This window comes from Brachycentrus maculatus, unplaced genomic scaffold, assembly GCF_059751285.1.
Source record: "Brachycentrus maculatus isolate JH-2025_06_01 unplaced genomic scaffold, ASM5975128v1 h1tg000034l, whole genome shotgun sequence".
NCBI lineage: Eukaryota > Metazoa > Arthropoda > Insecta > Trichoptera > Brachycentridae > Brachycentrus > Brachycentrus maculatus.
The window spans coordinates 407,416-422,716 of NW_028280788.1; the positions used below are offsets into that span (position 1 = coordinate 407,416).

General features: G+C 31.1%; 1 protein-coding gene across 1 annotated transcript; it reads right to left on the bottom strand.

Moving 5' to 3' along the window:
- Positions 1-5,683: 5,683 nt before the first annotated feature.
- On the bottom strand, positions 5,684-15,089 carry LOC148312730 (tetraspanin-33-like). The gene is made up of 6 exons (XM_088274392.1): positions 14,798-15,089; positions 14,610-14,684; positions 13,310-13,438; positions 11,467-11,640; positions 9,360-9,539; positions 5,684-8,194 (listed from the first exon to the last, which is right to left on the bottom strand). The coding sequence occupies exons 1-6, from the start codon at positions 14,879-14,881 to the stop codon at positions 8,009-8,011; spliced, it is 828 nt and encodes a 275-aa protein (XP_088130518.1). The 5' UTR covers positions 14,882-15,089; the 3' UTR covers positions 5,684-8,008.
- Between the last annotated feature and the right edge of the window lie 212 nt (positions 15,090-15,301).

Sequence of the window (15,301 nt, forward strand, 5' to 3'; positions counted from 1 at the left end):
CGTAATGAATAACAGAAAGTCTATTATGCTCAGCACTCATTTAGAGAGGCGTTCGTTTGGCAAGGCATCATTGTACTTAGTCAGACGCTGCCCAAGATAAACTGTCAGCATAGGGGCATGAAGGAAATAAATATATTCATATAATTAGAATAGTAAATAATACGAGTTTCATTATAACTAAATATATTTTAAATTAAATTACTTTTCGAAATTCTCTTTAATGCTTGAAGAAAAGTAATTACATATTTGAGTGCTTATGAGGGAAATACATAACTAAAAATCAATTATCTCATCAGGGAGATAACAAATGTAATAAGTATTACGTGGCTCGGGTATAGGTAATAATAACTCGTAATTAGGATGCAATCGGTTTATTGAACAGGTCGCCATGACAGTATAATGACAAGTGTATCCAGTCTTCCCTGCCTCAATCTCATAAGGGATAACGTAAACATTCCCCGCGTACACCCCGCCCTGCCCCTAGCGGGCGCTTGGGGTCATAGTTCATCTTGCTACAAATATTACGCCGTAACATAAGTAAGTACTGTTTACAAATACTTGTTATTCCAATTTTTGTTTCATATTAAAAATAATAAAATAGTATTCACCATTGATAGTATAAGTTATTGCACCTAATCATAAAAGTTAAAATAAAGGGTTGACGAGGTGTGGGCAGAAGTCAGATCTCCTGGCTCCGAAATATACGAGATTGGACAAAGACCAGAACCATCTAGGCGCTGTTTAGAGCTACTCAAGACAAGGACAATTACTCTCAAGTGATAGTCGACATCAAGGGGACCTGACATGACACGAACAAAAGAAGTATTCATTTTGCTAACTTACCCATTTCAAAACTCCGTTTGAATACAGAATAGATGTTTTATATTCCTGGTTGGTTAATACAGATATCTTGAAGAAAAATAAAGAAGGTATTTTTGTCTATAAAGTTTGATAAGAAATATTTTTGTAATTATACACCAATTCTCAAAACTCAGTAACAGCTGTTCTGGAGCCTTGTAAGTTAAAAGGTTGTTTTAAAAATAAATTATAAATAAAACAATGAATTTTAGAGATATTTTTGTATATTTACTACACATTGTAACACTGACATTGGTATTTTTTTTACTTCATAATAAAATATTGAGATTTGTATTTTATTTACAAAGGGTTTTAAAATTAAATTACACATTCTAACTATAATAATAATCAATAACACAAAGAGAGAAAAAACTAATATCCACAATTATTATGATTAAAAATAATAATTTGATTAATAAAATAGTAAAAAGGAACTACAAAGTAAATTTAAAAGTAATTAAAACTTTAAAAACAGATTAAATTTTTTTAAATGTAAAATGCCATATTATTTCCGAGTTTAATGTACATAAATGCTATATGAATAGAACCTTTTAACACTCACAGGAGGATATAAAAGTGGTAATTTATAATAAAAAATATCCAATCAATGATTTCTTGACATCTTGGGGTACAAAGAAAAATAATGTTGCCAGCACAAATATAAAATAAATGTTCACAGTAAAAAATCATCATAACACAATGAGAAAAGATTTTTTTGTAAGTAAAATATTAAACGACTTTCCAGTAAATTCAGGGCATAAATTACATATAAATTACATAAATTACATACGGAAGTGAGCGTTTTAGTTACATAGTGTCAATAACTTTAATTTTACATCTGGACATTTATTTCTAATGAATGACCTAGGCAATTTTAGACCGGTTGCTATGTTGTCATGAAGCTTAAATTACCAAACAAAAAGAAAAGAATATTTATTTTACCAAATAAAAGTAAAAACATATACATCGCAGAGTTATAACATTAACTTCTGTATGGAATTGATGCCCTGATATTGTTTTTTTCAGATTAAGATATGGTTAAATTTTATTGAATGTGTATATGGTGGACATTTTAATATTTATAGCAAGGAATGACCCTTCACTATTTTATGTAACCTTCTCTACTCAATTATTTATTACAAAAGACCTGTAGTGTTACTGCATTCTACAAATACCAACAAACAATAAAACCCTAATACAGCAGTATTATTATAATGCTGATGTAGGAAATAATGATTTTTTTCTACTGTTAAGTTCTGTAATTCAAAAATACCATGATTGTATCGTACAAAATATTCTATGCAAATGGTAAAAAACAATATTTACCACAAAATGCTTTATTTTCATAAAATAGATCTTATCAGCTATGGTGTACTACACAAACATTACTCCATCGTTTCTCAAATGGGGTCATGAGCAGACATACTAGGGGTCGCACTCAGCCGGAAAAATGTTAGTCACATTAATGATTACATTGTGAAATATGTATAGAACTAAGGGATCATATTTTTATTTGTATTTTTAGAGGGATGACATACTTAAAAGATTGAGAAACGATCTACTGCTAAACATATTACATTATGAAGAAGACTAAATTATTTATAAATGAACACCAATAATTTTGAGCTTAATTTTTTCAAAATAATTTAATATCTAATAATTTTAAACTTCCAAGGTTACATAATCTATGATACCAAATGGGGATAAAACCACAGATAATAGCAGATGTTTGACTATATAAAATGGTCTATTAAAAAAAAATGGAAGAGATACAATAATTACACCTGTCTTATTACTGTCTTAAACAATACCATATTTAAGAAATATAAGCACTTATATAATAAGTTTAGTTTAAATGTAATGTGTAAAATCTTGAAGTACAAAGTAGTGTAACTGAAGCAGAAAATGAACCATTAACTTATAAAATAATTTCAAAAGGGATCGATTGACAAGCATTACCTGAATGCAATAAAAAAATTAAGAAAAAAGATGCAAATAAAACAGCATTACGTACAAAGAAGTTGATTTTTTCCGTGAATTTCCTTTGTAATCGAATGGGAATCAAACCCATGATACTGTTTTCAAAGTTAGTGTCTACATAATTATGTTATAGTACCTTAGATCAAACAATCTGAGCAATATATACGATAAAGACATCGCTCAACCTAAAATGATGTAAAATATATGGAAGAAATAGTCTTTTTTTCATTGTAAACAAAATACATATTGAGCATACATAAAATTTAAAATTGTAATTTTTTTAAAACATAAAAGAAAATTTTTCAAAAGTTACAATAGCATTTCTTACAAATAAGTGTTAAAAAAGTAATTTTGTGTATTTTCATTATTTATTTATATATTGGAATATACTAATCAAGTGATTTTGACGGACTCTTGATTTACGGGGATGGATAGTGAATATATTTCTCAGTTAATACAAGGATATTGAAAACGTTTTGCTTTATTCTGCTGAAAAGCAAACTAAAACGTAAAATAATAATAAAAATGACAAAATGGATCATTTTTCATAAGGACATAAAAATAAAAGTTCATGAACTTCTTATCATCATAAGAACATGGAATATTTTTGTTTTTTTATCATTGTAAAAAAATCCTTTAATGTGATTTTCAAAATACAAAATATCTGTGATAATCATATTTGCCGTTAATCCAATCTCAATAAATCAAGAGTCAGTTGCATGTTTTTTTTTTCGAAAATGGCGCTACAAAAATATCCTTTACATGGTTTTTATTATTATTATTATTTATTAGTCTTTAAATTTAAGAAAAAACCACTAGAATTTTTCAATCATTGAACTTTAATACTTTTGCACTGATGTTATACCTATGGCTGTGTTTTATTTTATTTTATTTACAACAGTGATTCCTAAAATGGTGATTTTGCCCTTTTAGAAATTATTGTGGTATAATAAAGGGGACGATATGGTCCCTAATTCATAGTAGCTACCTCTAATAGTCTGTCTACATGCAAAAACTTAATTGCACATTTGGTTTGCACATTATGTTTGTTAAAAAAGACGGAATACTATGATGTTAGTGCAGCTATGTGAATGCCTGTGGCTACATGGTACAAACATGTTCGCGCAAACCAAAAAGGTTCAGGTTTGCCTCATAAAGGCAAAAATCTTTTTCGGAAGTCCAGTTATTTTCGGAAGCACGGCAATGCGATCAAATAACTTTTTTTATTACAGGCATTATTGTTACATTCATCAAATATATGATTCACATGCTTACTTGCACAAACTAGTTGGCACAAATACGTGCGATGGAAAGTAGATTTATGTTGCCAGTCTATAAGGGGACACCAGACTAAGAATTGTTGGGAACCACTGATTTAGACAAAGAGAAAATGTATTAAGATTATTTTTAAGATTATTTAGCGTCATATTTACAAAATTATAATAAAACAAAATACTGGATGATTAATATTTTTTTTAAATACATTGAGAATTATTTCATATAATATGTTACGCTAGTTTTAAAATTAAATAGATGAGAATATAATCAGAGAAGGGAGAAATTTATTTAAAATATAATACTTTTTATTCTTATTTAATATCAGAATATACTATCTTTAAGGATTAAAAGTATTTAAAAACTTTTAAGCATTACACTTCATGTGACATGACACTTAAAATAATTTGGGTTTAATTACTAAAATAACTGTGATTATTCCTTTTATATATATTTTGACACGGTTTATAAAGAAAACAAATGCAAGTATAAATATGAGATAGTCACACCTAGAAAACTACTAAAATCGAGTCACAGAAACAAATAAAATGATGTTTCGAATTATTGTGAAAATTTCTTGAATGGTTTTTGCAGATACTTTGTGGCACATTTTATAAACATTATAAAATAAAACAACTTTGTTTAACCACTTTTTATTGGTACACTTTTTCCAACCGGTTTCGACAAGAACCTTGTCATCCTCAGGGTATATGTACTAATTCTAAAACATTGAAATACTCTGAGTTAGGTTATAGTTAATTACCTTTCCCTTAGGATACCAAAAAATTCCACGCACTCCGTACACCATATAAAAATGCGATTTAAAAAAACGGGAAAAAACTCTTAAATGTTGCTTGTATTGAGCATTGCGCAGCGAATATGTCCACTCTGGACGACAACTTGTGAGTCGTCAAAAAGGGTATAAATGACGGAGATATATTATAATAAAATATTCATGCATACATAAAAGAAATAATCAAGTTACAAAAAAAAACTTTACAATATCATTTCACATTAAGGTAATAGTTCAAATTACGCTAGATAGAGAGATACTGTTGACTTCCAATTATCGGAATGGTAGGGACAATAGCCCAATAAATTGCATAGTGAGAAGAATACAACAGAAATGCAAAAACAACAGTATAAAAAAAGTATATTTGAATTTTTCAATGCCCTGGGATAGTCAGAAGTCAAGAAAACAAAGTTAATTTAATTTAATACGAAATGGTAGAAATTATCCTAAGACATACATACGTACATACTTACTTCTTTACAAAGGTAAAACTAAAGCTTAATTAGAATGAATTGTCAAATAGAATTATCACAAACACTTAAGTGTCATTCAATAACATCATTTACCTATTTTGAAATGATGGTTCAATAAATTCAAATATTTAAAAAATACATATTCACGTTTAACTATCCTTCCCGGTGTTGTGTACCTTGTAACCATCAATATCTCTATAAATATAATAAATACAACGCTAAGATTTTAGGTATTCCTCCATAACATATTTGCGCATTATTTAAAAAATAATATTAATATTAATCAGAATTTATCGGGTACATCGAAGGTATTTTGTGAATATTGGAAACAAATTTGCGTATAAATAGCGCGTGAAGAGTGTGCGGGAACCGCGACACTATGTTCGCATCTCACTCTTGCATACTTGTACTGTGCAAGCGTGAAGAGCTCAAAGCTCAATGTTCTCTGGCTAGCTAGCGGGTTCGCGGCAGTAGCTCTTGAGCTTTCGACAAGAATGGACCTATGCTTGTTCCGTGAGCGTTACCAGATGGTTTTTTTATGTTTTGAGCAAATAAATCTAAATTATTATAATTTTAAGGTATGAATGTCCGTATTTTTCCGATTAAAAATTGCTAACTTTTGATTGTGTAGTGACTACCCAACACCGGGACGCGCATTTTATTTTAGCACCGGAAGGGAAAGGTTAAAAAAAAATATTGTTAAGTTACGACAGTGTAAAATGTTGCCAGGAAAAATGTTAAATAAACAATTGAATAATTTCATAACTTAGTTGTAAATTATACATACATAATAAGGTTTTTTCTCAGATAAATAATTTTATTTTCATTCCAAATATCAGATAATTTTGTACGCTTCAAGTATAAATAATTATTTATCAATTTTTTCTATACAATTTTTCCATTACCCAGTACTCCAAATGTTGGACATTATTTTTGTGTGTATTTTCCAAAGTCTTTAAAATTTATTTGTACTAATTGATATCCTTTATACAAAATAAAAATAAAAAAAACAAAATTCTAATTTTTTTGTTGTTGATACAATAACAGCGGATAAATTTCAAATGTATTACATTTTTAAAATATTCCCACATTATGTCAAACTGTTTTTAAGAACCGAAAAATAAATGTACATATCAATTCAACCAAGAGAATTATTATTGCGTTTATGAACATTAACATTTGCCAAATGTATAAAGTGACCACTTGAACCAGCAAATGACGGGTCATAATAGGCCCTGTAAATGCCAAGGATACCGTATTTCCATCTCAATGACCTCTCCATCTCTGTTGATATATGATTTAAATCTTGAACTTTACTTTTTAAGTATTTGTGTACAAAGATTAGAACGCACACAAAATATTGATCGTTACTTTTTTTCAAATCTAATTTTAAAACAAATATATCCTACATTTTGAAATTTTCGAACATTCAGGTAGTATCTTGGTCCCATCTCTTCAGAACTCTTCCAAAACTCTATTTTTTTGCAGTCACTATTAACTTTACAATAATAAAAAATATATAAAAATAACAGACAAAAAAGTTTTTCTTTCTCAATCATCGTTATCTTGCTTAGTTGCTGTACTGGAAGTCCCTGGTTCGATTCCCAGGGATTAAAATAAAAACAATTGATTTTTTTTAACCTAATATTTATTGAATATTATCCTGGACTGGTACCTAGTGGACAGCTAGTCACCTCACTTACACGAGATTAATGATCAAGGAAATGCAGTATCAATTCAAATTGGTATTCTTTGCATCATCGGGTCCAGATAAAAGTCAGATGAAGACATTCTTTCTTTTGACTCTTATCCACAACCAATAGTGGATAGGACACCGCATCCAATTGATGGAGTGTTAACACGATTGTAAATTATATGAAGAAAAGGTGATCAGCCACGCACCTCAGGTACTAGTCGAAAGTAATTAAATAAAGATCAGAGAGAACAAGACAGTAATATTTATTTTAAGCCCCCCGAGAGTTAAACTCAAGACCTCGTGCATGCAGCCAAACTCACTATCAAGGCAGAGACAGTAGAAGAATCAATAATCATAATTTTGTAGATACATATTAATAAAAAATTTCAAATGATTAACTCGACAACCATCGTGTTGTGGAATTATATAACACGTACCTATGAAAACAAACACTTACATATAGAATTCTTAAAATTAGTGAATTTATTTCACATTCATTTAGACAACACTTTCCACGCAATATTTTTAAATGCATTTTCCTAATGTGTATACCGAAGCCTAAAAATATCTATATCTTATCGCTAAATACACAAAGAAGTGGTTGGCAGAAGGTATCACCTCATAGATCTAGGCAGTCACAATCCAAAATGCGAACTTTGTTCGTTTTTTCACCGATTGAAACACAAATTTTGACACTAAGAAATTTAGAGCGCTCCAAGAGCATTACAGTCCAAAGTCTCGAAACTCGTCATCAAAAGCTCCCAATATTTTGAAAATAAAACGGAAACACCGGAAGCGAAAGGGAACACACTATAAAATTTAGTTTGAAATTGAATTTTTACTGCAAAAATGACTTTTCTTTTACAGCAGTTTCATTTGGGAAGCGCTGTTGGAGTTCCCCCATTTGACGACGATCCGTTTCCGCAACGAGTCTCACGTCCACCGCGACTTCTGCAGCTCTATTTGCCCCTCGAGGGTCTTGGCCAGGTAGATCACCAGCAGCTGCGACAGGGCGACTCCGAGAGCCACTCCTGCGATGGTGTAGAGGTTCCGCTCCGCCCAAGAGCGGACTATCTCGATACAACCGGACGTCCACACTTTCTTGCTCGCTTCGGCCACCTAGAATTATTAAACATTAAAAAAATATATATATATTTTGCTTAGATTATTTATTAAAAAAAAGAGATCTAAGTACATTTTTCTTTTAAACGTATAACTCATATAGTACATATTTGCTTACTTTTTTAATTTTCATCTTTTTGATTTTTGTTTTCTGTTAAAATCAAATATTTGTAGTTTATACTAGCACTTTGAATCTAATTTTATTTCTGATAATATGTATCTATTTTATTCTTGCCAGTGCCCTTTTATTATAACCCAAAATAAAATGTATACCCACACACAGGCCTTAGTGGGATATTTTTTTGTATTAATATTATATATTTTTTGTACTTGTAATTACAGTGGAACCTCGGTATACATCTGCTTTGGAATAAGTCCTACTTGGTATACGTCGTGTTTGGAAGCAAAACATTTTGCTTGGTATACGACCTTCGTTTGGAATACGACTTGCGTGCGTGCAAGAGAAGTACCACCACAATAAAGCCCATACAAGTCTTAATAGCATTGTCAGGGAGTCTTCCCTGACAATGCTTGTCTAAGCATATATAGATTAGATGCGGTGCCCTATGCACCATTAGGTGCGGATATGAGTCAGTAGTAGTTGTAGTTGTTGTTCACATCCGTAGTGTGATGGTCAGCACACTCGGCTACCCTACTGGAGGTCTCGTGTTCGATTCCCGGGGGGGATACGAGTGATTTTTTCACACACTATAATATTTATTCTATATTATCCTGGACTGGTAATTAAAACGGAGAGCAGATCACCTATCCTTCATGTATTAACGATCAAGATAACACTGTGTTTATATAATATAGTGACCTATACACCATCGGGTACGGGTTTTAACCACTTAATGCTAGGGTTTTTTTTTACAGAAAGTGTTTTAAAAAAACATCAGGTTTTTTAAATGTTTTAATCAAAGTGTATCCACTTTTCAAATAAAATATAACAATTTAAGCATATTTCATTTAAAATGACGTCTACAATATTTTGTACTTTCATCGTCAAAATCGTACATTTATTCATCCTCAAAAAAGTAATTCAAATTCAATTGGAACGCAATAAGTGCGCGAATGTGACTCGTTCAAAAGCATGAAGCGGTTAAAAAAAAGTTGTTGCAGTAGTATATAGTACAGGTCACTGGCTAGTAAAGTGACTTACCGTTAGGTTCTGAGCTCCGTATCCGCACATGATGTTGACCAGCCCCGAGGAGATGTCAGTGGCGTTCACGCAGCACGAGTACGGGACTCCGCAGCGCTCCACTGACGGGGAGGAGCAGTTGAAGTACTCGTTCTTGGACCAGTCCATGTACCCGTCGGACGACAGGCCACAGCAGTGGAACTGGCAACATAAATAGTTTGCCCAATAACAGATTCAGTGGCTTAAAACATAAATGTGGAATTGTTTAATTGGCTTTTTTTTTTAACGTAATTATTTTTTGTTGATGTAATGTAATGTTTATTATTGTTAATTCAACTATTGTTTTTTATATCTTTTTTTATATGTAAGCTGTATAATTCCCGAATAAATAAAAAATAGACAGATAACAAGAAAAACAAAGGAAGTTTATCTATTTATATTATTCTCAATATTATTAATATTTAAAGCATTTACTTTGTAGTTAGTCATTTTTACTTAGTTATTTTTTTACAAAAATGTTAGTAATATTAGTATATAACCACTCACCGAGATTTTTATATCTAATGGTTTCGAGACGTACCCGTCTCTTCGTCAGGACAATCATAGTATACAACCACTCACCGAGATTTAATGAAAATAAATAATGGTTATAATGTACAATTAATTGATTCTCTTTTAAATAAAAAAAATAAACAAAAAACCTTAAAACAGTTCTTATATCCCGCAATAACTAATGATAATAAAAATAATAAATGGAGAAGAATAATGTTTATAATAATTTAACAAATAAAGTAACTAAATATTTACCTAAAAATATTAGACCGGCATTTCATTTTTATTAATAATAATATTGGGAAAATCCTTTTAAATAATAAGAATAAAACAATATCTAAGACTTTTATATTCGGAAGGCACTTAGAAATAATATTCCTTAAATTAACAACTAAAACAAATTTTACTTATAGTCCATTCTTGATTCAACATCGGTTAAGCAAGATTTGTCAATATCCAATTCAAACCCCGCCCACTCCTTTCAACCTATGAGTATATAAACCAGTCGTATTGTAACTCATATCCCTAGTGCATGTTTGACCTCGGCTCTTAACGCATGTTTGTCCTGCAACCATTAGTGCATGTTGGTCTTCGGGTCGACCAAAAATCACATGTGTGAAACATTTTATGTACCTAGTTTTAAGTGTGTAAATAGTGCTATGGTAGTGACGGGTAGTATTGTTTGCATGCTGTGGTAGTGATTGTCCTGTCCTGACGAAGAGACGGGTACGTCTCTAAACCGGTAGATATAAAAATCTCAGCGACTAATATTACTAACATTTTTGTAAAAAATAGCTAAGTTTATCTATTTATTTATTTTAAATCTTTCCAGGAGTATGGTCGTAAATGAACATTGGTGCGAATTTTCCTCAATGGAGTATCGACCTTAATGAACGTCAAAGTACGTCTGTCAGTTGGTATGATGTAACTTGTATAGCAATGACATCTGTGGATATTTGTATGTAATTTTGTAATAAAATAAAACTTAGAGATGGAGAGTTTCATTTATAATAATTATTACATAATTTCTATCTTAATAATACATACATTTTGTAAAAAAATTATATTCCATGTAATAAAAAATAAGTGAAATTTTCACTCTAATATTTATTCACTATCACCCTGGACTGGTATCTGAAGCGATCAAGATAACTTTGCGTTTATATGAAGCAGTCCCCTATGCACCATTGAGGTGCGGATAAGGGTTTGAAGAAGAAGAAGAATAAAAAACCACTCCACAGAGAAAGTCGGACATCAATTATTTGTAATCCCGGAAAGGTTAAATTGTATATAGTGCATACCACAAGGAATGAACTATATACGAGTTAAAAGCTGCATCTGTTAAAATATAACATTCAATTCAAACCCTTATCCGCACCCCAATGGTGCATAGGGCACTGCATTATATAAACACAGTGTTATCTTGATCGTTAACACACGAAGGAAAGGTGATCAGCCCTCCGCTTCAGGTACCAGTCCAGGATAATATTGAATAAATATTAGAGTGAAAAAAACACTTATATTTATTTGACCCCCCCTGGGAATCGAAAATATAACATAGTTAACATAAACTCACATCTGTTTGCGCATAGTCGATGATGTTCTGCAAGTCGGGGTCTTCCCTGTACGCATGCACGACCCTGTCCGTGAAAGACTCCCTGAACAGCCCCCGCGCTGCTCGCGGAGATACAAACCCAAACACGGCGACACACATCTCAATCAGAAACAGCACCAGGAGACAGAATGAATACTGCAAATTCAAGTCTCATTTAAAAAAATCATTTCAATCACTTTATAGAACTAGATATTTCAACAGTAATTTTAAAAGTTTAAAATTAAAGTTGAAATTTTGCAAAACCAACTGTTTGTAGTAACAAATCTTTTTTTAATTAATGTTTTACTTAGTAAATACCACTATTTCTTAAAATCTACTGTGACACGTGTTTCGATGCATTCCGCATCATTTTCATCGAAACACGTGTCACAGTAGATTTTAAGAAATAGTGGTATTTACTAAGTAAAACATTAATTAAAAGTGGATAGATTTTACCACAAAGTGACTGCCGAATCAATTAATGAAACATATCTTTTTATTGAAATTAGAATTTTGAGATAATTCTTATATATCTTCCCTTTCATATCGTGGGTATACTGGCAAAAAACGTTAACTCTGAAATCCCTGTTATTTAAAGCTTTCAGCCTGAATAAAATACCCGCTTTTAAACATAAAGTTGAATTTACTTTTAAAACCACAAAAATATGACATTTCAAGCTACTTATTGTATTTTTCCAGTTTATAGAATGTTGAAAACTTTATAATACTGCATCAAATCAAAATTGCATATTATCAAGTTAATGTTTTTTAACGTTACACTTACGATATACAATTTCAAATTTACAAAGTTTTTCCTAATATTTATTTTCTCTAATACTGGTATGAAATTTCACTGAACTCCTAAAAAAAATTACTTCTCACTTTTTAAAAAATATATTAATACCTTAGCATTTTACCTGTATAAGTCAGTGCGAATTAAATATGGTAAATTTTATGAGCAAGAAAAATTTACTTTTCATGATGTTATGTAAAGAAAGAATAATAAAAATTGCATATTTATTATCATAATTCTAAAACATGATAAACCAATTAAATTAAAAGCTATTATTTTTTGACATCTCATCAAAGATGAAGAAGAATATGGAAGTCTGGGCATTTACGGGGCTTACGACCGTCATAGGCTGGTTTAAGTGATCACTTTACACACGTGTAACATTCACCAATTCTACCCATTATTGACAACCACACCAGTCAAATTCTTGGAAGTTCTATATATATGAACCAATTTAGAAACACTGTTCATGAATCACTAGAACTTCACTAGAGACATCTATTGGTGAGATGTAAAGAAGCTTTTTATTAAGCAGAAACTCTTATATTAGTATGTGAGATCCGAATCCTGGATTATAATCACACACATGAGAAACGCCAGAAAATACCATTTTCATTTTTATTATTAAGCTTATAATTTGACCAGATAATTTATTTACAACATTTTGAGTGTGTCCAAATACTTGTTCACAAAATCTGGATTATCTCCAATTACAGGAGTTATTTGGACACACTCAAAATGTTGTAAATTAAAAGCTTAAAATTAAGAACTGAATGAAAATTGTCTATAATGAACTTTAAACAAAATACGAAATATCTCTATCAAATAGAGAAGACAATTTCTTCTATAAGATAATTATACAGAGGTCATATATAATACCATTGGTATACATATGTATATAATTTTCAAGAGAAGTTTCATAGTAACCATCATCCTTTAAAACATGTTATTCAATATTCTACTATGAAAGCAGTGATGGTGTTGCCATAAAGAAGCATTTTAATAAAATAAAAAAATTAATTAAGAACTTACAAATTTCAGCAGACAGGTGTTTTCTCTCAGGGCACCTACACACCCGGCAAAACTGACTATAAACACCAGAGCTCCGCTCAAAACAAGCACCAGCGATACATTTAACACCACATCAAATACTGTGTCCAGCTGGAAAACAAAACGCATCATGTAAATAAATATTTCAACCAATTGTAAGTCATAAATGATCATTTAATCTAAATATCGATGGATAGCCTATTGAAATTGAAAAAAAAATTGAATTTAAAATTTTTTGTACAACCCTGAAGGAATCACTAACATACTGTTCAAAACGAATCTGATACTTTTATAAATCATGACGTCAGATTTAACGGATCCAGTATTTCACGCCAGAAAACCGAAAGTCGATATATAGGATTTTGGTATCCGAAGGGATGATTGTACGAGATATCAATGTGCCGCACAAGGCTGTAGAAAACTGTATGGGGGTTGGTATCTTCTAGGGCGCAGGAAGGGCAAGTCCTGATGGTAGCGATGTTGTAAATATCGCTAGATTCGGCGAAGGTTGAGACCAATGCGTGGAACAGGTGTGGTGATACAAATAAAACTCTCAATTTATTCAAAAGTGTTGCCATAGACCGGCACTGAGCTAGTTCTTTAATGCTCGTAGTGCTTACTTACTTTATTTATTATGACAACTGTTCCCATATATAATCGGTTCACCGAAAGAGACCCACATACCTCCACCCGAGAGTCATTCTCCTTCCTACCGCCCGTCGCCACGTAAATACGTAGCTTACCAGTACTTGTAACAGCTTGTGACTTAAACACTGCTAATTTTATGCATTCATTTAACTTTACTCTTTGCAAAAATTTTAATGAAACAGAAAGCAATAATGGAGTAAAGAATATAAAATTAATCATATTATGTAGGTCATAGTTTTTCTAAGGACTCTTATTTCTAAATAATGATTAGCATTATATATATTTTTTTTTAAGAGAAATATTTGTGTTTTTATTATTTACAAAAATATTTCTATTTCATACTATTTCTGTGAGCCTAAGCGGCTCATTATTAGAAATAGGTATCAAATTGTGGTAGAGTGGATTCGAACCGAGAAACTCTGACTTAAGAGTCTGCGACACTAACCACAAATTATGAACTCAGTGGGTAGCATTTTTCATCTGGTATTTAATCAATAAAATAAATTATATTTGAGATGTGTTTGTAATGATCAATTATTGAAAAATAAACAAATTAAAAGATTCATTTCTTTGTTTCCAAAATTGGAACATGAATTCATTGTTTCAAGTTTAAAATATCAAAAGCCAATCTTACCTTTACTAATCCTGTAGCCTGCCATTTGTCAACGAAGGCGTACATGCCCACCCCGATGAGCAAACCGCCAAACAACTGTTACGGGAAATAATGAGTCATTAACATCAAAAGTTCAATAACACAACAATGGCTTAGCCATTCACATACAGGAAATAGAGTTTTAGAAATGAAAACACGAAGCGACTTACCCAGAATATAAAGTTGAGCAAAAATATCATGTATTTCACACATGAACTGACGTAGGTAAAGTTATTAGTCCGTCTTCTGTTCATTTTGACAGATAACTTTTTTATTGTTATTTGGAAAACCACACCTTTCAATCCACTTGAGCGTAATCCTGGAAGAGACGAAGGCTCAGGTTTCACCAATACGAGGACATTATCAACATAGACGCATAAAAGGTCACAGTTTTTAAATATCCTTTAGTTGAATACGGGAAAATAACAACATAATTTATCTGCCGATGAATACGTCAAAAGCGAGAAAGGTGGTATTGACATAGGAATAAATCCGAAAATCCGTAGATCCCATTGACATATTTAGTTTACACAGATAATAATTTCCCGGGAGAATATGTTTTTAAAAATGTCAACACTATTTTCTCTACGCAGTACTAGAATACTTACAAACTAGTATTACCATGCAAATATAATCTTTATGTAAATTTACCATAAGAACTATATTTTGATATT